The sequence below is a fragment of the Dreissena polymorpha genome, chromosome 4 (genome assembly GCF_020536995.1).
Source record: "Dreissena polymorpha isolate Duluth1 chromosome 4, UMN_Dpol_1.0, whole genome shotgun sequence".
Classification (NCBI taxonomy): Eukaryota; Metazoa; Mollusca; class Bivalvia; order Myida; family Dreissenidae; genus Dreissena; species Dreissena polymorpha.
Window position 1 is genome coordinate 40418652 of NC_068358.1, and position 24295 is coordinate 40442946.

Here is a 24295-nt window from a genome sequence, read left to right on the forward strand (position 1 = left end):
TCGAATTGAAAAACCGGGCGACAGAGAGCCTAAAGTTAAAACATTTAGCGATTGTCTGTGATTAGGGGGAAATGTTGTGTACGAAAAAGAAGAAAAATGAGTTTAAATATGTGATTTAGATCTAGTTAAGCGTGAAAGATCAAATGAATTGGCTTTACCTTGGCGATTTTAGAGAGGGCGGGGGGGGGGGGGGGGGGGGGGGGGGAGATGTTAAAGATAACAAACAACCTATTTTCCGAAGTATGGAATTGGGGACAAAGTCATGTGTACAAATAAAAGGCGCATTGTAAAAAAATTGTTTCAACAAACTTAATTCTGATTCTGATTCATAAAAACTTAATATCATTGCCATTAGCTTTTATAAATTTTCATATACCTATTAAATGAAGATCAATTCGTATGGAAACTCAAAGCGTTTTCTGAAAATGAGAAAGGAAAGTATATGTACTTTTTGTGAACGACAACAAAAATAAACACACGTTTAGGATCTCGATTAAACGGATAATGTGAATGATTTGTGACATTCAAATAGATTGTCACTGCCATTAGATAAAGATTGTCAATGTCATTAGATGAACGTTCTTATGTCCGATATTGTTTTCATTATGTTCTGTTTAATCAAGCGGCACGGCAAGTGCACTGTAGATATGCTTAGGTGAATACGCTGTACATAATTTGCTCATCAAAACGAAAGTACAGGAGAATTTATATATTTGTAAGGATAAAAGTTGCTTTAACTTTGGACAATTACTGGTAAGTTATACTTATTATTATTGTTCATGTACTTAAATATACCATGTTCATTTATTTCAGTCCAACCACACGGGACCGATATTTGGTAAAGTTGAAATTTGGTGTGTAGTTGTTTTCGGACATATCACTTTCTGAAACAGTCAGAAGTGGGTGGGGTTATGTAAAAAATGTATTCCTTATATTAACATTCTATATGAGGTTTGGAACAATATGCAAAATTAAAATAGCATATACTTCAGTGATACATGAACAAGTTCTAATGAAGTCTTTCAACAAGAGTAAATAATCACTTTTTTCATCTTATAAACCACCATTTATATTGCCCATGTGTTATAAATATTGTTGTTTACAATTGACAGTAGCCTGAGTAGGATTCAACACAATACTTCTTTAAAAAGTACAATAGCTTAAGAATATTTTGAACATTAGTGATTGATATCACTGCTTAACAAAATAAATGAATTAAGCTAATTATGCTTTTATTAATGCGTGAAATACATTGATAAAAAGTAAAAATGCTTTTGTCATTTTGGATTTTCCTACTTTCGATTTCAACGACCTTGGATATCGGATAACAGAGAGATCCATATAAATGGTATATCACGGAAGACCGATGAGTCATACTTTTCATTGATTAATTTTATGTCTGGTTCTATTTGTCAATTGTGTTTTTATTATTTTTAATTATATGGTTACGTCGTATTAGTTTAATGATTTATGTCAAGCGTGTATTACTGGATTTAGACTCTTATTTTATTTTATTAAAAGTTAACGGTAATGTTTGTAATGCCAGAGACTAACACAATGTGTTTTGTCATGTTTCTGCTATTCTTTAAATTGCGGAATGTGTTTTGCTTGATGTAATTCGATAAGTTATGATCAGGTGATCAAATCAGTTTGTTGAAGCAATTCGCTTATGGAGATAATAATGTAACAATTGTCTTTTAGCATTATTTTTGTCACGACGGCTTTCCAAAAAATATATAGCATACTACTGTAATCTTTTGCATACTTTATTATCTCTGGCATATTTTGTGAACCTACGTGTAGTGAAAATTGGTATAAGAATTATTATGAATTCAGTACTAGTGTATAGTAAAATGTTCCATTTTCCGCTTTATTACTGTGAGCACTGAAACTGTGATCACTGAAACAGTAGCTTGATATTGAACAATAAGAACATAATAACTGCGTCATTATTCAGGTACGAGTACGTACTTTGTATTTTAATACTACGTACATATGGTACACCATATTTGTCAAAGATTTTTGCATTTAATTGTAAATGACATATTTCTTGTATATGAAAGTATTAATTGGCACCGAAAAATATACAAACCGTAAAAAATTACTGATTGCCGTATTATTAAATTAACATGTTTATGATGTAAAATAAATACTAAAATTCTCTAATAGCGTAATCGTCTCTGTTACAAAGATACCAATATAGATACCATATTGGTATGTACTGTTGACTTGTCTATTAATGCAATAAACTATGTATTAACTGTTTAATTAACGTATTCAATTTATTCCAACATTTTCTACATCAGGTACGAACAACAAGTTAAATAACGGATTTTTATTGGAAGTAACGTCCTCGTAGTTCATAAATAGAAAAAAATGGCATCGTCAGGAAACGTGATGATCATTGATGACGATGATGATAATGAACCTAACCATCAGCAAACTGAAAATCAAATGATAAAGGCGGATGATCCGCTCTATGCAATAACAAGGCCAAATGAACCGCAAAATATACAAAACGATGGAGATTCCGGTACTAAATGTATACCAGCACACTTTACGCGACAACTATCTACTCCACTGAACATTCCTAAACGGTTGCCGCATTTCGGTGAACATCAGACAGCGTCCCATGGAGCATCTGCTTCGAGAATATCTGAGACAGAAGAAATGTCTGCCGTTGAAGACAGACTGCAGAAGTTTCAAGGTAACGATGTGGCGCCTAAACGACGCGAGCGGGCGGGAAAACCTAAATGGCGGAGAGAAAGACCTCGTAGCGGATGTGGGTTTTTAGGTAAAGATTCAAATGCGCCGAAGTTTCCGTTTGAAGTTATAGAAGAAATGTCAGCCGTTAATGTCACGATGCTAATCATCAAAGGGTTTGGTAGGAAGCACAGGAGTTCTACTGTAAACATCAACCTCGACGAGCGAAATAATCGAGTGACCATTGAAGCACAATCAATGGAGGAATTGAATACCGTTCAGATAAACATGCGTGGATGTCTTGAACAGATACGTACGAGAAAAAGGAATGTTGATAAGAATGTGGCTGATTTTTTGGCAACTGATCCGTGTCGCAAATGCTTGCGTGCTAAATTGAAATGCAAAAAGATAGGAGCTGTAATTGATGCACAAGAACATTCTTGTGAACTGGTCGGGTATGCATTCACTGTAAACAATCTCGACACAGCGTTTAACGTTTTAGACGAAACGTTGATTACAAGAGACATTCCGTTGCAAACGCACGATCGCGAGGCTGTTAATGTGTCAATCAATAAAATAAGTCAACACAAAACCGAACTTACTGGTATGTTCGTGTCCTCGACGACAGTTAAATTAATCAGTTTCGTTGAAAGAGAAGTAGACGAAATAGAGACGAAGATCCAGAATTTGATGAAGGATTGTAAGCCAAAGGAAGAACGCGCGATTGTGGAATTACATAATGCAAAAGCCAGGTGCTTTAACAAGCACTTTTCGAGTGGACTTCAATCTGCAATAAGGTAAACTTTTGTTTTGTTTCACCCTTTTGAATAGTGGGCTCGTTTTGACGGGGGAGTTCTATCACAAATTAGGAAAACTGTAGGTACATGTAGGTTCAATAACATATTAAAATGCTTTGCTACAGACGTAGATTAGATTAATAGTATGCTCAAATTTGAGTTGATTGAGATTGCCGGAATTATTCACAAACAAGACTAAAACTGAGTCTTACTTTGCCCAGATTCGTTTTATTTATAAAAGCTTACAGTGAAAGAGAAATTGTAATGCAATTATAGTTGGCAACTTAATACCTTAAGAGCAGATTAATAGGGCCTAATTTCAGTCCAAAATCAGCACTATTAGCACTGACAAATAAGCTGGATGGTTATATATTACAAATTATAGTTAATCATAAATATGCACATAATTTCTTCAGTTCATTTATTTGTGCGTTAGCTTGATAGTTTTTAATACCAATATCTCAGGCGAAAGATAACTGCATTTTTTACAATTGTCCAGTAAAATACACGGTCTGGTCCCATCGACATAACAGTGTTTTAATAGCGATTAACTTTATTTAAATATAAAATCTAATAGTGTAACATATTTAATATTTTGATATACTTACAGACAAAGAAACGGCCAGTATTGGCCTGAACAGTCTGGCAATGATGAAAATATCAAAGTGACTATCACAGTCATTGGAGAGTCGGGCCTTAAAGACTTGCTAGAACAAACCGTGAATAAGATTTGGAAGGAACGATTTGACTTCGCAAAAGTATGCACTAACGGTAATACACATTTATTGTAGATGTGCACATTTTGCAAACCAAGAAAAGCATGGTAAATAAAGCAAAATTCGGATATTTTAAAAACGATTTAAAGTGAACATGCGCAAGTTCACATGCCATATGAATGTGATACAAATATTAAAGGTAAATGATTGTGTAATTAATGAACACTATGTGTACTCGACTTATATGTATTTCTTTTAAGCTGATGATAAATGGCTGCTTGTGAAGGGTGTTTCTGGGAAACAGGGTATGACTTTCCTGAAGCACTGTGAAGTAACTTTCGATTGCTTCATAGAACAGTTTAAAGAGGGCACAGTACAACCACCCACTGGAAAATCACGGTATTTTTATTCACATATTATGTGTCTGCATATCAGATGAATTATTACAGTCTGAATTTTTTTTTTCCATGTACGGTTCTTTAAATTACTTTTCACAAAGAAGTGACGTCGCGGATTTCGCATTAGTTGTCGTATAAAGCCTCATTCGTGCAATGTGATCATCAATGTAATCATATTTTATTTCTCGTCGTTTCATTGCATAAATGATATTTCACTGGTTTTGGCAGTTTGATGTTTGACGTTGCTTTACACTATTTTACTGCATATTTAGCCACATGAGTTATAGATAGGTTTGTTTACAACTTATAATAAGTACACCAAAGAATGTTCCCATCGACGAATGTAAAAAACATTTAACTATGTATCAGTTTTAGACAGTTTTATGCTGTTGACATTATCATAATACAATGTAAACACAGGGGATAGGCCTGGCTTAGTATTTCCTTTACGTAATTGATACATTTTTGCCCCTGTAACAACTTAACTTATCCAGATGAATTTGGGGACATGAAATTTTCATAAATACAGTTAATACTGTTAAGACATTTACATAACTATTTTCAAAAATCGTCAATCATAGACTCGGGTTTGGTTGAGTATGTTTGGCTGATGATAAAAGTGTTATTTATTCGATATAACTAAGCGACCAATACCATAGAGAATAAAAAACATACGTATGAAGTTGTTTTGTGTTTAGCAAACTGAGCATGAATGTCGCAAGATGGGCTATTGTGGTTATCCGGCGTCCGTCCTGCGTACGGTTGACGTCGTGCTTCGTCAACTTTTAACTCTTTTTTTCGCACTTGCTGACACATTGTCATCCGCTTTTTATGAAACTTTCTGCGAACATTTACTTGAACATAATAATACTGAATTCGAATATGTCCTATGGGTGTCAACAATTATGCATGTGGTCAAATCTTAACAAAACCTTTTAGCTCTAAAGAGGCCTTAAGTATGACTCAATCTTAAGGGAACTGTGTATGGATGTAAATCGCGACGATAACTAGGTCAACAGGTCAAATCTGAGGATAGTAACATGTTCTCACTCTAAAGGCCACAATACGATTCAATCTTAATGAATTTTGAACATGTTTATCTTTGCTTTATTACGGCTGAGTTAGAATCTTGGTTACGTGAGTTAAAACACTAGGTCACTAGGTCAAATCTTCAAAAAAACGATATGTAATTGTAGTGACCACATTTATGACACAAGATTTGTCACTATGTTTATCTTGACAATATCTAAGGTAAAAAATGATTAATGGTTACGTGCGTCGAAACAATGGGTCATCAATTCATATCTTCGAAAACCACGCTATCACTTTACAAACCACATGTATGACTTAATTTTGACAAAACTTTGTCGGAATGTTGATCTTTACAAAATCTAGACCATAAAAATTCACCTTAATACTTTGTGAATACTATGGAGGTCGCATGCTTAATTCAATCTTGATTAAGCTTTTTCTAAATGTATTTTTTATTGTAAAAAAATCCAAAAAGGTCAATAGGTCATGTTTCGATAATTGGGTATCATTGAAGTCATGGGAGTATTTTAGGGCCACCATGTTACTCTTGTTTGTGTTTGCCATGTTGTCATTTTTTCGGAAATGTGACAGTTGGTGATGCTGGATGTGTCCCAGTGTCTATCAAATATATCCTTATGTTCATATGTATTACTTAAATGAGTAAGTATTATCGGCAAACTTATTAAGTAGTGGCATAAGTATGTTTAACTGGCATAGAAATGTGCACGTACGTCTTAGTATTGATGAACAGTTCGGATCGACTGGGTAATTTTGATGAAGTGAGTTGTATCGTCAGTCGCATGGTTTACTACTGTTTAAAAATGCAAAAATTCCAGAATAAACAAACGCAAATTTAATAATAATAATAAAAAGAACTTTTTATTCAAATCCGATATAGCACATATCTACAATGCGTTAGGTCCAAAAGACCCATGAGCATAATTATAATATGCTACTTTGAATGTTATTGTGTGTGAAAAAAAGGGTAACAGTTCAACCCACCGAGGATTCGGATACTTCAAGTAGCAGCGACGATGAAATGAGTCCAGGTGCTGAAGCCGATGTTGATAATGAAAACAGACAAAATAGAATTGTGCCTGCTAGATCGATCGGTTCAGACACATACATTCAACTGCAGGGAACCTGTGTAAGCATCTAAATATCATAATTTAACAAACAACATTTGTAGGATATCAATGCTTACTAGAATATTAAAAACATAATGTGTGATATTGTTGCCTGAAACTGCAACAGATTTTGATTAGTATTATGTCAGAAACCAGAATTACACGTTTATTTGCAGGACTACAAAGTGGCTTTGGCTCGAGCTCTTCAAAAATCGCTTGAATCAGAAAGGTATATACCGTTATGTTGACTTTGTTCGGAGACATTCATTTTAGTTGATAGAGTGTTATGTTGATTTGATTCTACGAGCATTAGGGTTTAAAAATACCTTGGCACATATGTTCACCTATATCAGACTTTGAGTCGCGCGGTAATATCTAGTCGCTACCTTGAAACGTCATGTCAAATTTTGTCCAGAACAAAATACAGCACTTTTGATCAAAATGGGGCTTATCCGCTTTCAGAATTGACCATACATGGAGGGATTTTAAAATATCTCGACACACCAATATTAGACTGTTTGCCTCGCGCTTCAAGAATCACGTAGATGCCTTAAATTTCAAGGTCAAACTTTGAGATAATAAGTGGAAATATATCACTCATTTTTCAAAAAAGGTAATTTCCGCTGTATGATCGATCATTATGCATTTCAAAAAGCATGACGCAAACGTTTGCCGATTTTAGACGGTGTATCATACCCAAATACCGCATGCATGGTTACCTTCAAGGTAAAATATCAAAATAGTTTTCAATTCATGGCTTTTCAGCTCTTTTACTTGTCAGTGCACATAAATAAATTTAAGATGAAATTAAATATATGATATACAGCCATATTTCATATGAAATAGTAGAACAAAAGCATGCATTTGAATTTAATTAATTCCCTAATTTAATTATTCAATAGTTTGATACAAATAGACGGGGTTTCACTCAAAAGAAATCATAGCGATTTCTTGGATTTCATTCATGGAGATCCAAAATCAAAATGTAACATTGATTGTCATGTTTATGGCTGTGTCAAAGCGGTATGTGGAGTCATTAATAACTGCCAATTATAGCTCTAATTTTTTCCAATATGGTCAAAAGGTAATTGCTGAAAGATGTAAAAAGGCCGTCTGATGCTTGGAGGTATGTATAGGTCAGGTGCATAACACATAAACTTCTGTTTTTAGAAAACCAATATTATTTATTTATTAGTACACGTAATGAAAATGATTGAATACACATCTCATTAAATACTTCTCCGGTAAGTAAAAGAGCTAAACACCGACACTGCATCATTTCATATTGGTATAGTATAAATAAGCATCCAAATTCATTATATAAGAAGATAATTGTAACCTTTTTACATTAGGTAATGCAATAATGGTAACCTTAAAGTGGTTTTCTTTGACGTTGATATATGGTGTATGATGTGGCATTCTATTAATCAATATTTCAAATATAAGAACGGGTAATCATGTGACAGTCAAGATGGCGACGTTTATTCCGAGACAGGTATTTTTCGCCTTGTTATGCCCTGTATTACTTTTGTTATTTTTGTAAATGCCGTTCTCTTTCCATACATCTGAGAAAGAAAGTCATTAGCGTTTATTTCGTATTAATATTCGCTCTTTATCTCGACCTTACTCGCTACGAAGTTTCTGCGCGGAACACACACAGCTTCCTTAAGAAAATTCTTTGCGATCAAAGTCGATGTATCGAGCGAATATTAATACGAAGTAAACGCTTATCAGTTTCTTGTTGATATGGCTTGAAAGTGAGCGGCATTTAAACACTTAATACAAGTAATAAAGAATAAAACGGCAAAAAAATACATGTCACGGCATGAACGTCACCATCTTGACTGTGACGTGAATAGCCCTCTGAATTATCTATTGTAGCAGTGGACTGAATCATCCAAACAATGAAGCCCGCGGATTGCGTCAGTTGAGAGAAAGGTCCTTTCCGTCTTTGGAATTCGAATCTCCGGAATATGATGATAAAGGTGATAGAGGCTATTCCGATCGGATGAAAAAGGTTGTGTATCTGCCCCAGGTAATGCGCCTGCCTGTAAATGCTGTTCAGTTATTAAGGCAACTATTAACATGTTTCTTATTTTACTTGTATTATAAGTTTGTATACACATCATGTATGAACATGTTTCCTCTAAATCCAATACAAGAATATAATCACTTTGGTATTTTGCAGGAGGATCGGAAGCAACAAGTACAAAGGTAACAGAATATACCTTTATATTATGTATTTAATTTATTATATATAAAACAAACTATTTCCATATCGTTTTTTAAAGTTTATTTTAATATGTTAACGTCCATTAAGAGTGAAAATAAAACTAAATATATGATTATTTTTCGGGTCCAATAAATTGTTACTGTTTTAATAAAAAGGAATACAAATTATTCTGCTTAATCGAAAATAAAACGTTTAGTAAAATATCGCATGTGGTTGTTTTTTCATAGTATTAAAACATTAACTAATGAGCACATCGGTTGTGTTGGTTAGAAATCGATTAATTGGTTTATTCGTGATTATAGGAATTTGTTTTTTAATATTAAATAACAGTTAATCCAACACCGAAATCAACTACATCATCAATATATTTACAGAAGTGATCATTCCGCTTAATCGAAAACAAAACATTTATTAAAATATAATATAGCGGGTTATAGGCTGGGAATTATAATCAATGTTTTATGAAACATTTTTTAGACCCAGGCATGCATATGATAAACGTGATCAAGGTGATAATCCTTCTCTAATGAGTACAAGCAGCTTTTCGCAAAACATGAATGGAATGCAAATTCATGTAGTGAAAGGAGATGTCACAACAGAAAAGGTATGTTGCACTGAATTGTATTTGTTTGCGTGTGAAGATTTTTAATAAGAAAAATACAAACGGTGTTCTGAACACGCAACATAACATATTGAAAATGTAAATTACTTCACTTCGCATAGATGGAAGGTCAAGTGTGTGTAATTAAGCTTCATATTAATACCTTTTGTAAGCAAACATTGATTCCATCATTATTTCAGATCTTTTTGAATATTTCGTCATACATATGTATTTACAAAAAACTCCGTTGCTAACAAGGAAACTAGGGTTTTATTCTTGGTGATTCATTGGTAAAAGTCAATATTTGTAAAAAGAAATATAAGATTGCAGTATATCCATCAGAAAATCAAAGCATTTGTACATACAAAGAAAATAGTTTTTCAGTGTCGGTTACCTTTCCAAATGTAGGAAAATACGCGTAGAATATCAACAAACATGTGTACCATAAATGCATAACAATATCAACAAAACTATCATAAAGCTACAACGACGCACCAAATATTACCTCTTTCTTACCATACTTTCTTACCATATAAAACACATAAAGTTTAATACATTTATAATGTCCTCTAACGAAAACATTGATGACGTTATGATACACAAACGTATGACGTTTGGTTGTTCATAGTATTCATACATAAAATAATTAAAAAAATGGGTTTGAAATCGAATAATTAGTTTAGTCGTGATTATAGGAATTAGTTTTTTACTCGTGGCTACATTAAATAACAGTTAATCCTACACCGAAATCAACTACATCATCAATATATATTTACGGACGTGACCATGCCGTTCGACAATCTTGAAACAACCGAGTTTGTGAAATACATTTTATTTTTGCTGGTTACGTCGCGTTAATGTTGTTCTACAGTTTATCTCAAATTGTTTAATCAAGTGGTTTCGTTTCTCTACAAATCCACTTTTTGACATTGTCCTGTAAAATGAATGGCCGCAATTAACATTTAAGGCCGATGCCCTGGTGAACATGGTTTCTTCGAATATGGATTTTGGTGAAACTACCGTCTCGAAGGCGTATCAGAGAGCAGCCGGAGACGCCCTTGAACAAGTAAGTTATTGTTTTTAGATGAAAATACATAACATTAAATGCACGAGCTATTATTTATTTGACATTGCATACAACACAATTTATAAACGGTATTTTTGTACAAATTCTTAAAATATTTGATTATTTAAAATCACTGCGTAAATGCCTGAAAAGTAATTCGATCAATGAGAAAAGTATAGGGGCAACATTGCCATTTCAACTCACTTGTTCAGAAGTAACATCTGTTCTTACTGTCCTAAGACGTGTGATTCGACAATATGAAAGGCCTTTTGTTCTGAACTCATATCAGCACACAGAAAAGCCTAGCTCAATGTGGTAACTTGTAGTTTGCATTACCAATTCGAATCCATATCAAGTAAGCGAATAGCTTAAAAATAATCAAGACTCGTTTAACAATTATAGTGTTGCTTCGTTTTACCAACAGAGCTATGCAGCCGGTAGACAGCATGGTCGAAATATAAACCGAGTTATCGTCACCCAGGGTTGTGGAAAGCTGATTTGCAAAATAGTAATACACGTCGGTCTTATTGTTGGGAAAGACAGGTGCAAAATGGTAAGACAACTTTCATTCTAACAAGGATCGTTCATTATATTAACTATATCTGTAAACGAATACTCCGACAAGACTCGACATGCTGCACATGTATAAATTATCGTCTGGTTTTCGACATAAAATAATTTTTTTTACGCTGAATAAGAATGTTATTTTTGAAAACATGCAACGTAATTGCACCAATTAATAATGAAGGTATATAAATTTTTGTATAATTATTCGACTTAATTTTTATCATATAAAGCATTCATTGTAATATAATATAACGATGTATCTATTTAAGTGCTTAAGCATGTTAATTCCGCAAATACTGCAAGAATGCGAGAAGAATCGGTGTCAGTCCATTGCCTTAATACCACTTGGTCTAGGACGAATGTACAAGTACGAGGCTGATGACTGCGCGGAGCAAACCTTTTTGTCTCTAAACCAGTATCACCAGACGTATGGAATTCTGAAGGTAGTGCATTCTTCCTTATTTACCCTTCATGCAATATTTCGCATGTTCATGTAACTTAAAACTATCTTGAAATGCTCAAGCAATCTTATTTAGATGTTTACAACTAATTAGACAAATGGCGACCCTTAACTGGCATAAACAACAAGCTTCTTTCATTTGTATTTTCTTGGTCTTTTAGAAATTTGGCATAGACGTCTCTTATATTCCGAAACGTCTTTATTGCTAATGTATGTATCTGATTGCAGGAGGTCAAGATTATTGTTTCCGATGACAAGACTTTGCAAGTATTTACGACAGCATTAAAATCCGCCGCACAAAGTGGAACCAGTAGTCGTGTACAATTACCGTCATTTCAGCTCCCATTTCAACTCCCTCCGCAAGTAGCTAGGTCGTGTTCACCGGTGACTTTACAACAGCCATACATGTCCCGTCAGCAGCAGCTGGGACTTTCAAAACCATTTGTACAGATAACTGGTTCTCGTCCATCTAACCCAGCAGTTTCCTCCAAGCCAAAGGCAGCGCAATTTCAACACAAAGACGGAAATTCTGGTCAACAAGCGCGTTCTGACTCTTCTCCAAATTTACAAATTGGTATAAATAGAAATCAATCATGTCTTAACATACGAATATTAACAGTGAAAAACTATATATCTTTTCTAAGTTATCAAATGATAGTGCAAAGCTAAATAGTATTTATAGCTACCTGTTGTTTTATTTCAGATACAAGAAGCACCACAAGACACTACAGAAGTTCTCGTGTGAAATATCAGGCGGTGCCGGGCTTGAATATAAGTGTTTTCGCCAAAGATAGGCCTACATGCGAAAACGCACTGACGGAAATGGGCAAAACAATGAAGCAAGATTTGCTTTTTGAAAAGAAATTTGAAAGGATCCATTCATTATCGAAGGAAACTAAATCAGAGATTGCGAAAGTCATAGACGAGCACAATATTATATCAATTAAAGGTAAGAACTCACTGCAATTATCAATTACCACTGAATCTAACACGACCGGCAACTTGTTTTTTGTAGACAAAGAAGGAAAATACTTGTGATTAATTATGAAAGAAACCACGGGCAGAGCCTAATTTTGAGAAAGAAGTTTCGGAAATTACAATGCAATGTTTAGTTAAATAAATGTGTTTACTCATTCGCGATATTGTAAAACTTGACAAACACATAATTTCTTGAACACGGATTAGTAATACATTGCATTAATAAAGTTCATGTTTATGTTTATTTAATGTGGTTTAAATTTGCATCAATTAGCATACATTTTCACTGTGTTTAACAAGACTCATTGTTCAGGAATGAAGCTTATGTCATTTTATGAGAATGACGTCAATGACACGCTTACAATGTTTTGCGAAAAAGGCGAAATAAATAGTTATGAAATAATATATATTAACACATATATTGTTTTGCAAAAAAGGTGAAAAAATAGTTATGAAATAATATATAATAACGCACTTAAATGTGTCCTTCATTGTCTATATGGCCGTTGAATAAGATAATGGCAATCAATACTTTTTGGACCGGCCTTTTCTTATAAAGACTGCGCATAATAAATATGGACCGAAAGCGCTTAACATCGACAGATTGATGTCACCGCCATGGGTTCCTCGCATCTGTGCGGAATATTGTTTGTTTTTATCGATTTTCAAACTGGAGATTTTGTAAAATTAATAAATCATTTGCTATCGCCCTCATGATTTAATTCCGAGACATCGGAATTTTAAAATGTTTATAACTAAAGTAATAACCAACACCGGAAATATGTCTTAAATAAAATATCACGTACTTTTCATTTGCTTTTGTATATAAACATGACGGATCGAATACGTATGCGATATGTTTATGTGTATTGCAGAGAAAGATAGTTTCCTCCTGAAGGGGAGACGTGACGGAGTGCTCAGTGCCCACAGTTGTATTATGGAGATTCTACTTAAGAACCCAAGATCGTCAAACACGAAAAGACGTACTGAAAATACTAAGAGAGAAACTTTAGAATTTGCACGTGTCGTTGCGGAAGAAGAACCTATGGCACCAAATTACTGGAAGCACTACCAAGAGGGTTCAACACTTGCAAATATTATTTTGTCTGTCAAACACAAAATAAAGGGAAACGACTATGAAAAGGTCGATATCAAACCAACATCCCGCACCTACAGTAGAATTGTTCGAATGGTCAATGAAACTACAGATCCTTCAGTTATTGGAAAGGGAAAAGATGCGAATGGTCTCGATCCTGGACGATATTCCAAACTGTGGGTTACCCAGATCCAACGCATAGAAAATTTGAGTTTGTTCCGAAAATACTGCCATAAACGTCAGTCGTTGTTTGAACAGCTAGTTAAACAAAAGAAAGGGGCTTGGCTAAAAGTTGAAAACTCACCTAAGTCAACCGGGCCAATAGTACTACAAAAGCTTGCGTCCAGAAAAATGGCATCAGATTTGCATCCTGAAATAAACGAAGTGTTGTTGTTTCATGGTACAACAGAAGATACCATAGATACCATATGTCAGGATGGACTCGACTCAAGGCTCGGAAGTGGCAAAGCGATGTTCGGTCCAGGCGTGTATGGTGCGGAGAAAGCATTAAAAGCCGACCAGTATACAGGTATTAATTTTTCTTTCGTGATTCCTTCACAGCCAATAAAACCTTTATTTGACCTTCTATGATTTGCATTATTTTAATGTAGGTAAGTTATACTATATTCATAGTTTATAAATGATACAAGTTAATCAATTCAACTAAAAATGAGTTCAAGCATGCTTCATAGTATTATATCTAAATTGCGATAATAATAAAAGGTACCCATTATGTAAGAAACTGTTTAACAATTATATTTATTCTTATATATTTAGATGACCCAACGTCACGAACATACGGACAAGGTAAAGTTAAGAAAATGTTTCTTATGCGCATGCTTTTGGGGCAGTGTTTTGTGTGCGACGATCAAAATCCAACCAAATACAAACGCGCACCGTGCTGCACATGCTTCAGTGACGTCTGCAAGCAGCATTTACAGCGATTTGATTCTGTCATTGGCGATAACCAGAAACTGTTTAGGGAGTTTGTTGTCTACGATAATGGTCAATGTTATCCGGAGTATTTGATTACCTACGAACGGCGATAGACTACTGGATGGTGACTTATTGGCCTGATCCAGGATGATGTCCAAACGTTTTGAACTCTATTTGTGGAAGATATTTTGTTATATCTGAATATCTTAGTGGCGTTGTATTAACTGTTTAACAATGACAACGTAAACTCATACTATTATCAGTGCAGATAATACGATACATCTATTTACGATTTATATTTTGACAACCCGTGTAAAACTCCTTTTAAATATGCGGTTCGAAGCTTACGTCAATGTCCCCTTATTTAATTAAAAATAAAGGAGGTACATGTACATGTATCACCATCTGCCATGAAACACCCGTACGTTTATTTGTATAGGTTGCAATATTTCATCAACATACTTAATGCTGTATTCGTCTAGAAATATACCAAAGGTGTAGACAATAGATAACTACAAGCACGTTCTAATTCAATACATATATCTAACCATATTGATTTTAGAATACTGATTTGTTACTATGTTATATTTTTTACAAATATTTATGTTATTTGAGACTTAAGACAATAGTTGTATGTGTCCGTGATATTAATCCTGATGTAAATCAATTATAGTGTTTATTTATATTTTTGTAAATGGTTTATTTAATACACCACTTAAGTGTATAGCTTAATATTGTATTGTGAACTCATTGATAATAAGGCTAATTTACATAAAAACTTATAAGCCGTAAATTTTATATTAACCCATATGTATGTAAATTCCAAAAGTTATTAGTTTCCTGTGACAAATCAGTTATTTGTAATGTATGTTATTGTATCAAAGAAGCTCTTGTTATAAGAAATACGATTCTGAATAATACTGTTCAATCAATTGCATGACCGCTCATTTACATACTGTTTATACCTGTTTAATTGTCTCTTAAATCGCTTTTTTTCATTAAGTGTGATACAATGTACTCAAATATACATAATGTGTATGAGCACACTCGAAATGAAGTTTGTATTGGATTTATTCATTTACTGTAAAATCGACAGGAAAAAACAGAAGCTTATACAGTTCAGTAAATGTTTCCCTGTGTTTGTATTGTATAGTTCAGTAAATATATCCCTGTGTTTGTATTGTAGTGTTCAGTAATTTTATCACTGTGTATGTATTTTAGTATTCAAATTGAATCCGTGCTTAAGGTTCTAATTTATATTTACGTAATAAAGTTATATATATCTGTTGATTTATATTTAAATGTAATTTCTGCGATGTGCATGTATTTTATAGCTTTCGGGAAATAGAACTGCTTGTGCTTCTTCGCGATTATAAATTGTTTCGTTTTTTGTTAGTGCTTGTATTGGTTGGAATAATATATTTGTGCAGCGTTAGAATGTATTCAACAAAATCATACTTAGTAGTTTTATGATTTATTTGTTTTAATAATAATTATTAAATACACGTACGATCATGATTTTATAATTTACATTCTATTCAAGTATGAAATACGCGTACAGTATTTAGAAAACACAGAGCATTTTATGTTTTCTTTTTTAAATTTCATTTAAATATAGTTGACTTTCAATACAACAAAAGACATGTAGAGAATAATTCCTAGAAACCATTTGACATGTAAAAATTATTTTACCATGTGCAATATAATTACGGTGAACAGTTGAAAGAATGTTTTCATTATGAAAAAAGACTTCGTTTTCTCTGTATTAAATATTTGTTTTACTTTGTATTGTGTTTGATTTGCTAGTTTCATGGTTGTGTGTTGATATTTTTTTAATTGGGGTATTGTATTGGGTTATACCACTGCACTCATGTTCTCTTACCAAGAAAAGTTTGTTTATTTAAGCCCTATCTTCTCACATCGGTCCCCATGGCCCTTAACAGCTTTTAGCAATACCTGCTCAAGATTGATTTATTTGTCCAGTCTGTTTGCTTGCTTTTGTTTTTATCACGCGCTGTATGTTATGGGTCAAAGATTAACATAATAAATATATTATGGTTTATGTATATACTATAAAATATATTCGCTATGTATAATGAACTTAATAAACACGTAAAATGTGCCGTTTTAGAATAACAGTTTTATTCTTAATATGTCAATATTTAACTTTGAGACATACTACTGCTTTCAGTAAATCTACAATGAAAAAACAACAACTGTGTTACAAACAAACGAATCAACTTAAAGGTGATAATATTGAAACACAATTTAATAAAGACATACTTATTGTCATAAAGAGAGTTATGTCTGTTATATATTTAAGGGTATATACTATATACTATATATTTAAGGATGAAGCCCGGACCGGATTCAGAGAATGTTGCTATCGGTTTATCGTCCGCCATGTCTTTCGGTCACATTTCTGTCCGCCCGTTCGTTATTTTCTCCGCATACTGAGCCGATGCGATTTCACAAAAATGATGAAACGGTCGTATACTTGTAAAGGGCAATCTAAGTAGTATGTGCTAGCTTTTTTTTCACATGAGCTCAAAGGTTATTTCCTTGTTACTGAAACTAGAATAAAACTTAGTTTTGTAATACATGTATATTTATTTAAAAATGTTCATAAGATATGACCGTTTACTGTGGTAAAACACTGTGCTTTAGGTTTGCAATTCTCTTATTTTGTTCATTTTTTTTCTCTGTTTATCGCGCCTCTTTCAGGCCGTCCGAAAAACACTACACTTAAACTAAAGGTATTTTAATAAAACTTGGTTTTTATCCTGAAGAGAAATGTGAGGTTTATTTGCAACGTCTGGTGAATGTTACAAATCCATAAATTGTAAAACTCAGTTCATTAAATTAAATGTGAATGATAACGATTTTGGTTTATTAACGATATGGTGCAATGCTGTTTCCCACAACAAAGCAATAAATATGTTGTATCAACTATTATTTAATGAATAAAAATCATGTTTTGAAATTAATATTGTCAAAATGGCCTAGCCCAGGGTCAAACTTTTAATTGTTACCACTTAACGACATAATAAAATAGTGCAGGCCGCTGCCTTTGTAAAACAATGTTTTTCCAGACGTTAAGGTTGGCAATACGACCATACTAAAGGCATTTTGAGACGCCGGAGCTCTAGAACTGGATACCGCTTCAATTTCTCCAGCGTATATATTGATTGTTTCCATTCGTTTCTTTTATATTTCAATATAATATATGCACCGAATGAAGATGTTGAACGCCAAATCAACTTTCTGTTAAAGGAAGGCCAAATTATTTGTGCTGCGATTTTGAGTACATGTATTTTAAAACATGAATCAACATTTTATTATTATAGAACGTATTTTTAACAGGCTTTGCATTTAATTTTATAAGCGTTAATTCACATTAAGCAAACATTTTGTGTATGTTTTTAATTTTTGCAGCAAATTTCCTTTATATACACTTGTTATCTTCTTATTTGCAAGGATATAAATATACAAAATGGATTCGCCTAATGATTTCCGAAAATGGGCAATCCAAGTTTTATCAATTGTAAATGCTTTGTGTACCGAGGTGGATGAGGTCAGTGCGCATGAGGCTGCATTATATGTGGACCCGGCTGTCTCGCAGCATTCCTTTTTTAGCTCCACTGGGCAGAGGCCAGCGGGGCTTATAACATGGTCCTGTGTCCGTCGTGCGTCCGTGCGTGCGTCCGTGCGTGCGTCCGTGCATTAACTTTTTCTTTAAACATCTACTCCTAAACTACTGGTCCAATTCTGATGAAATTTCTCAGGAATGTTTCTGGGGTGAACCTCTTCCAAATTTATTCAAATTATGTTCCTGGGGTCAAATTTGACCCTGCCCCGGGGGTCAAAAATTGAAAATTTGCTTATATAAGGCCTATTTTGTGAAAACTTTAAAAATCTTCTCGTCCATAAGCATTGGGCCTAGGGCTACCAAATTTGGTATGTAGTACATCTTATAGTCCTCTACCAAGTTTTTCAAATAATGCCCCTGGCGTCAAATTTGACCCTGCCCGGGGGTCAAAAAAAATGAAAATTTGCTTATATAAGGCCTATTTTGTGAAAACTTTAGAAATCTTCTTGTCCATAACCATTGGGCCTAGGGCTACCAAATTTGTTATGTAGTGACATCTTATAGCCCTTTACCAAGTTTCTTCAAATTATGCCCCTGGGGTCAAATTTGACCCTGCCCCGGGGGGTCAAAAAACGAAAATTTGCTTATATGAGGCCTATATTGTGAAAACTTTAGAAATCTTCTTGTCCATAACCATTGGGCTAGGGCTACCGAATTTGGTATGTAGTGACATCTAATAGTCCTCTACCAAGTTTCTTCAAATTATGCCCCTGGGGTCAAATTTGACCCTGCCCTGGGGGGGTCAAAAAATTGAAAATTTGCTAATATAAGGCCTTTTTTGTGAAAACTTTAAAAATCTTCTCGTCCATACGCATTGGGCCTAGGGCTACCAAATTTAGTATGTAGTGACATCTTATAGTCCTCGACCAAGTTTCTTCAAATTGCCCCTGGGGTCAAATTTGACCCTGCTCCGGGGGGTCAAAAAATTGAAAATTTGCTTATATAAGGTCTGTTTTGTGAAAACTTTAAAAATCTTCTTGTCCATAACCGTATGGCATAGGGCTACCAAATTTGGTATGTAATGACATCTAATAGTCATCTACCAAGTTTGTTCAAATTAAGCCCCTGGGATCAAATTTGACCGTTCCCCAGGGGTCACAAAATTGAACATATGCTTATATTGGGCCCATTTTGTGCAAACTTTAAAAATCTTCTTGTCCATAACTATTGGGCCTATTTCTACCAAATTCGGTATGTAGTGACATCTAATAGGTCTCTACTTAGTTTGTTCAAATTATGCCCCTGGGGACAAATTTGACCCTGCCCCGGGGGTCACAAAAATGAACATATGCTTAAATAAGGCCTATTTTGTGCAAACTTTAAAAATCTTCTTGTTCATAAATATAGAGCCTAGGGCTACTAAATTTGGTATGTAGTGATATCTAATAGTCCTCTACCAAATTTGTTCATGACTCGCAGATAACCCCCTATTGATTTTCAGGTCACTAGGTCAAATGTCAAGGTCACGGTGACCCGAAATAGTAAAATGGTTTCCGGATGATAACTCAAGAACGCTTATGCCTAGGATCATGAAACTTCATAGGTACATTGATCACGACTCGCAGATGACCCTATTGATTTTCAGGTGCACTAGGTCAAAGGTCAAGGTCACGGTGACTCAACTTAGAAAAATGGTTTCCGAATGATAACTCAAGAGGGCTTACGCCTAGGATCATGAAACTTAATAGGTACATTGATCATGACTCGCAGATGACCCCTATTTACGTTCAGGTCACTAGGTCAAAGGTCAAGGTCACGGTGACTTTACACAGTAAAATGGTTTCCGGATGATAACTCAAGAAAGCTAATACGCCTAGGATCATGAAACTTCATAGGTACATTGATCATGACTCGCAGATGACCCCTATTGATTATCAGGTCACTAGGTCAAAGGTCAAGGTCACAGTGCCAAAAACGTATTCACACAATGGCTGCCACTACAACTGACAGCCCATATGGGGGGCATGAATGTTTTACAAACAGCCCTTGTTATATTTTGAGATGATTCTTTACAAAGAAAGATTCTACTATTGTATTTGTTATAAATGTGTGAAAGGCTCTTAAGAAGGAACCAGAGATTATTAACCCTTTACCAAACACTAACAGGATTTTACAGGTTTGTAGCTGACGACTTTATAAATAATTGTGATAAAAGGAGAAATTGCTCAAGATGAGCAGTTTATCCTTTTATCACAATTATTTATACTCTACCTGATCATCTCCTTCAGATTCCATTACAATTTAATTGTCGTCTGCAACCTCTTTAAAATTGGGAAAGTCCAAAATGTGTCATTTAGTAAAGGGTTAAGGCATTTTGATTAATATGGGTCTTGTGAATCTGTTTCAAATCAAATGCGTAGATTTGATCTTCAGCATCTAAAAATATGTGAAATAGAAAGAACGACAATATCTTTTGGAGAGATAAATGTACCTACGTTATAAGCAAAGAACCTGTGCAACAATTCCCGGGCTTTTAAGTCTGTTTATTTAACACGGTAGTAACATTTTCCATATATAAAAATGCTCACCCTTCCAACTTTAAGCGCTCAGTGGGACGAGGGATAGAAAGAGAAAGTCACTTGCTTGAGTACATTTCAACCAATGCGCATTGCACGTTTTTTTCGCATAAAAAAAACAGTGGAGCGATACAGGCCCATCATGGCCCTCTTGTTATTAACATAACATACTTCTATGTCTATCAGTAATGAATGACAATTTTATTTTGTGTGGTGTTGCGGTGTGTGGGGAAGCCGGAGTACCCAGAGAGGACCCACCCGCCCGGTATGGTTACCACCAACCAAACCCACATGCTTCCGAAGCGGAGATTGAACCCGAATCGCTTAGGTCGAGGTTAAGTTTGTGTTATTTAATGTTGTGTTGTGTGGTATAAACAATCCGTCGATTGCCTTTAAAAGTGTTTATAACATTAAAGGGACCTTTTTACGATTTAATAAATTGACAAAATAAAAAAAAATGTTTACGATTTGTAGTTTCTTTGTAGTTATGTTTGTTTTTGCAATGAAACAGTAAATATTGAACATTTACCATGCTCTAAAATACCCATTATATGCATCTTTTGACGATTTAAAAACTTGAAAATTATAAAGCGTTACAAACGTGAAACGATTGTATGATTTGGAAAGTTCTGTTTTTATTGTAATAATTTGTGACATTACGAGGATTGTTTAAATAAAGTATAAAATACACTAACATGTTAACACGGATTGTAGAGAGGTCTACTAAGCGCTGGACTTTTTTCTCCAAGAGTCAGTGGTTCGAGTCCAGGTGACGATTGTTTTCTTTATTTATTTATTTTTCTTTACAATGGTACTTTTAAGTTCAGATGTTTACATTTATCAATTTAAAGCATTTAATGACACACGTCAAAGCATGCCAAAATATGTGAAACGGTACCTTTAAGCAATGGTTAGTATATTATATTCGATTATTTTTTGGGAATATGTTTATTTTTAAATCAAGATTGAAGAGCGTATCGAAGTTATGGACGCATTTATTCCAAGCAAATGTTCTTTATGTGCATTCTCTTTTGAAAGTGTTTCCTAAGCGCGACCAAACTTTTTATAAGAATCATCTTGCACCAAGTTGTACGTGCCAAAGAAATTACTGAAATATACAACACTAAGCGATGGTGCAGCCATAATTATAAACTGTTCAGTTTCTGTTTATAATGGTGTTTAGTGCTACCCAGAGTACCGGGTTATATACGAACTGCGTTAAAACGTATTTGACATGATTAATTTCACATTTAAGTGTTGCCTGTCAAAAGGTATCTTGATAGTTTTGTGACATAAAGTTAACCTTCAATTTAACAGAATTAGATAATGATCACGCTTATTTCGGTAAAATTATAAAATACAAGGTAGACAATTTAAAAAAGGGAACCTTTAGTTGTCATATACATATTTTCTAGTTTATGTTGTCTCTCGGAATTGGTTTGAACGAAATGCAATGTACGTGTGTGTGTGTATTTGTAATTATACAAATATTGCGATGTGTCATTCTCGTAGAAAAAACATACTGTTAACTCATTTTACACGTACTACATTGTTTGTCTCATTTAACTCTGTCAGACAACATTTCTCATAATATTAATGTATATAAAACAAGCTGAAACTCCAATAGCTTTAGCTGAAGATCATTTTCATCATCACAATTTTCAAATTGTATTGTCTATTGAAATAATTAATCACATAATTAACATTGAGCAATTCCTTTTGATATGACAATGCCACCTTCTTTGTCCAATAACGCAGGCCAAATAATAAATGCGATAACTTTAAATGTGCCACCCTTGTTATACTCTACAGCTGCGTGTCGAATTCAGCATCCTCGTCGCCTGTTAAAACAAACATCGGAGGTCTCTGAACAACCAGCCACCAAGACACTTCGGCGCATTTCTTGGAATAGGCGGTAATCCGGGACTTTGCGGCCCTCATCAGACTGTATTTATCTAGAATTTTATCAAGGTGGTTTTAGATGAATATCTGAAATGCTAACATGTTATGTCAAATAGCAGGACACTAATTTAATACGATATGTCCTCAATACATGCACACATCGTCATGTAGATCCTGTATTTGTTCCTTCAAATAATGCCATAATATTTTATATTTACACATTATTAACATTTGCAATAAGTTTTTAATTATGATTTTAAAGTACTGTTTTTCGGGTAATTTTGATCAACAAATACCCTGCGATTTTTAATGCAGCGTGCACAAATAGTGAAGCTTGTAAACTTGTACATTGTAAACAATGCATGCACTTGTTTGATGTAGACTGGGTTTGTTTATTCAAGTATGTAAAAAAAAACTACCTTTAATTAATCATACTTAGGTTCTTACATTCAATAAATAATATTCAATGTCTTACGTTTTGGATACGATTTCGGATAATGTGCATGCGTAGTGAATTGCATATATTTATCCAAGTTGTCCGAAGGAAATAACGGGTTATTAGATTGGCGAATGTCGGTGGGCGGGCTGGCGGGTGGGCGGGCTAGCTGGCGGGCTGGCGGGCTGGCGGGCTGGCAGGCGGGCGGAACAAGCTTGTCCGGGCCATAACTTTGTCGTTCATTGTGATATTTAAAAATCGTTTAGCCTATTTGTTCACCATTATTAGACGGTGTGTCGCGCGAAAGAATTACGTCAATATCTCCAAGGTCAAGGTCACACTTTGAGTTCAAAGGTAAAAAATGGCCATTCATGAGCTTTTTCGGACCATAATTATGTTATTCATTGTGAGATTTAAAATCATTTGGCACATGTGTTCACCATCATAGAAAGGTTTGTCGCATGAAAGAATTACGTCAATATCTCCAAGGTCAAGGTCGCCACGACTAAAATAGATTTATTTTGAATCAAAGGTGGTTAATTATAAACAATCATTTCAGTTTGAGTTGTCTCCCTTTATCAGACTTTTTTTTTCACATTGAAAACCTGGTTTTTGACTATTTTTTCCCTTGTTTATATATAAAATGAGCATTCTACTTGCGTTATTTATAGTGTGTTTATCGTTATGTCACATATGTCGAGATATTTTTATCAATATAAACTTATAATTGTAAAAAATACGTTATTTTATAACTTTTCTTTTTCGTCAATCGCGGTTAAGGAACATAGATGTAAAATGCAATGGACTGTTAAAATACGGTTGTGAATTTATATGCATGCGTCAGCGATTGGTGACTGAAATGCAACGTACATAATTTACAGCAAAATAGGAAGACATGCTTTAGTATAAAAAAAATAACAACGACAAACACATATTTATTGAGGGGATTTTTGCATTAAGTGTTGAATAAATTATTTAACGCCACTTCAAATGAGTTTTGCAAACTGTGCGTACTCGGGATAAAGAGAAAAAGTTTGCTTTCGATATCAAATAAAGGAGGGATTTATTACGGAAGACCACGG

General features: G+C 34.2%; 1 protein-coding gene across 3 annotated transcripts; it reads left to right on the plus strand.

Annotated features, from left to right (window-relative positions):
* Window positions 1–338: 338 nt before the first annotated feature.
* On the plus strand, window positions 339–16833 carry LOC127877306 (uncharacterized). Of its 3 annotated transcripts, none has more exons than XM_052423019.1 (16): window positions 339–753; window positions 2307–3500; window positions 4111–4271; window positions 4477–4615; window positions 6631–6793; window positions 6950–7002; window positions 8658–8808; window positions 8962–8987; window positions 9484–9610; window positions 10575–10673; window positions 11098–11226; window positions 11510–11683; window positions 11929–12274; window positions 12404–12649; window positions 13554–14303; window positions 14552–16833. In XM_052423019.1, the coding sequence occupies exons 2-16, from the start codon at window positions 2377–2379 to the stop codon at window positions 14821–14823; spliced, it is 3960 nt and encodes a 1319-aa protein (XP_052278979.1). In that variant the 5' UTR covers window positions 339–753; window positions 2307–2376; the 3' UTR covers window positions 14824–16833. The 3 variants fall into 3 exon arrangements, with proteins under 3 accessions (XP_052278979.1, XP_052278976.1, XP_052278977.1); XM_052423016.1 differs by having other exon boundaries at window positions 342–753; window positions 8655–8808; XM_052423017.1 differs by lacking the exon at window positions 339–753 and adding an exon at window positions 1373–1957 and having other exon boundaries at window positions 8655–8808.
* Window positions 16834–24295: the final 7462 nt, after the last annotated feature.

Excerpts from the sequence above, each read along its gene's own strand:
- LOC127877306 (XM_052423016.1), top strand. The coding sequence starts at position 2,377 with ATGGCATCGTCAGGAAACGTGATGATCATTGATGACGATGATGATAAT. Across the intron at positions 7,003-8,654 it reads AAATCGCTTGAATCAGAAAG|CAGTGGACTGAATCATCCAA; the intron begins GTATATACCGTT and ends TATCTATTGTAG. Across the intron at positions 8,988-9,483 it reads CGGAAGCAACAAGTACAAAG|ACCCAGGCATGCATATGATA; the intron begins GTAACAGAATAT and ends AACATTTTTTAG.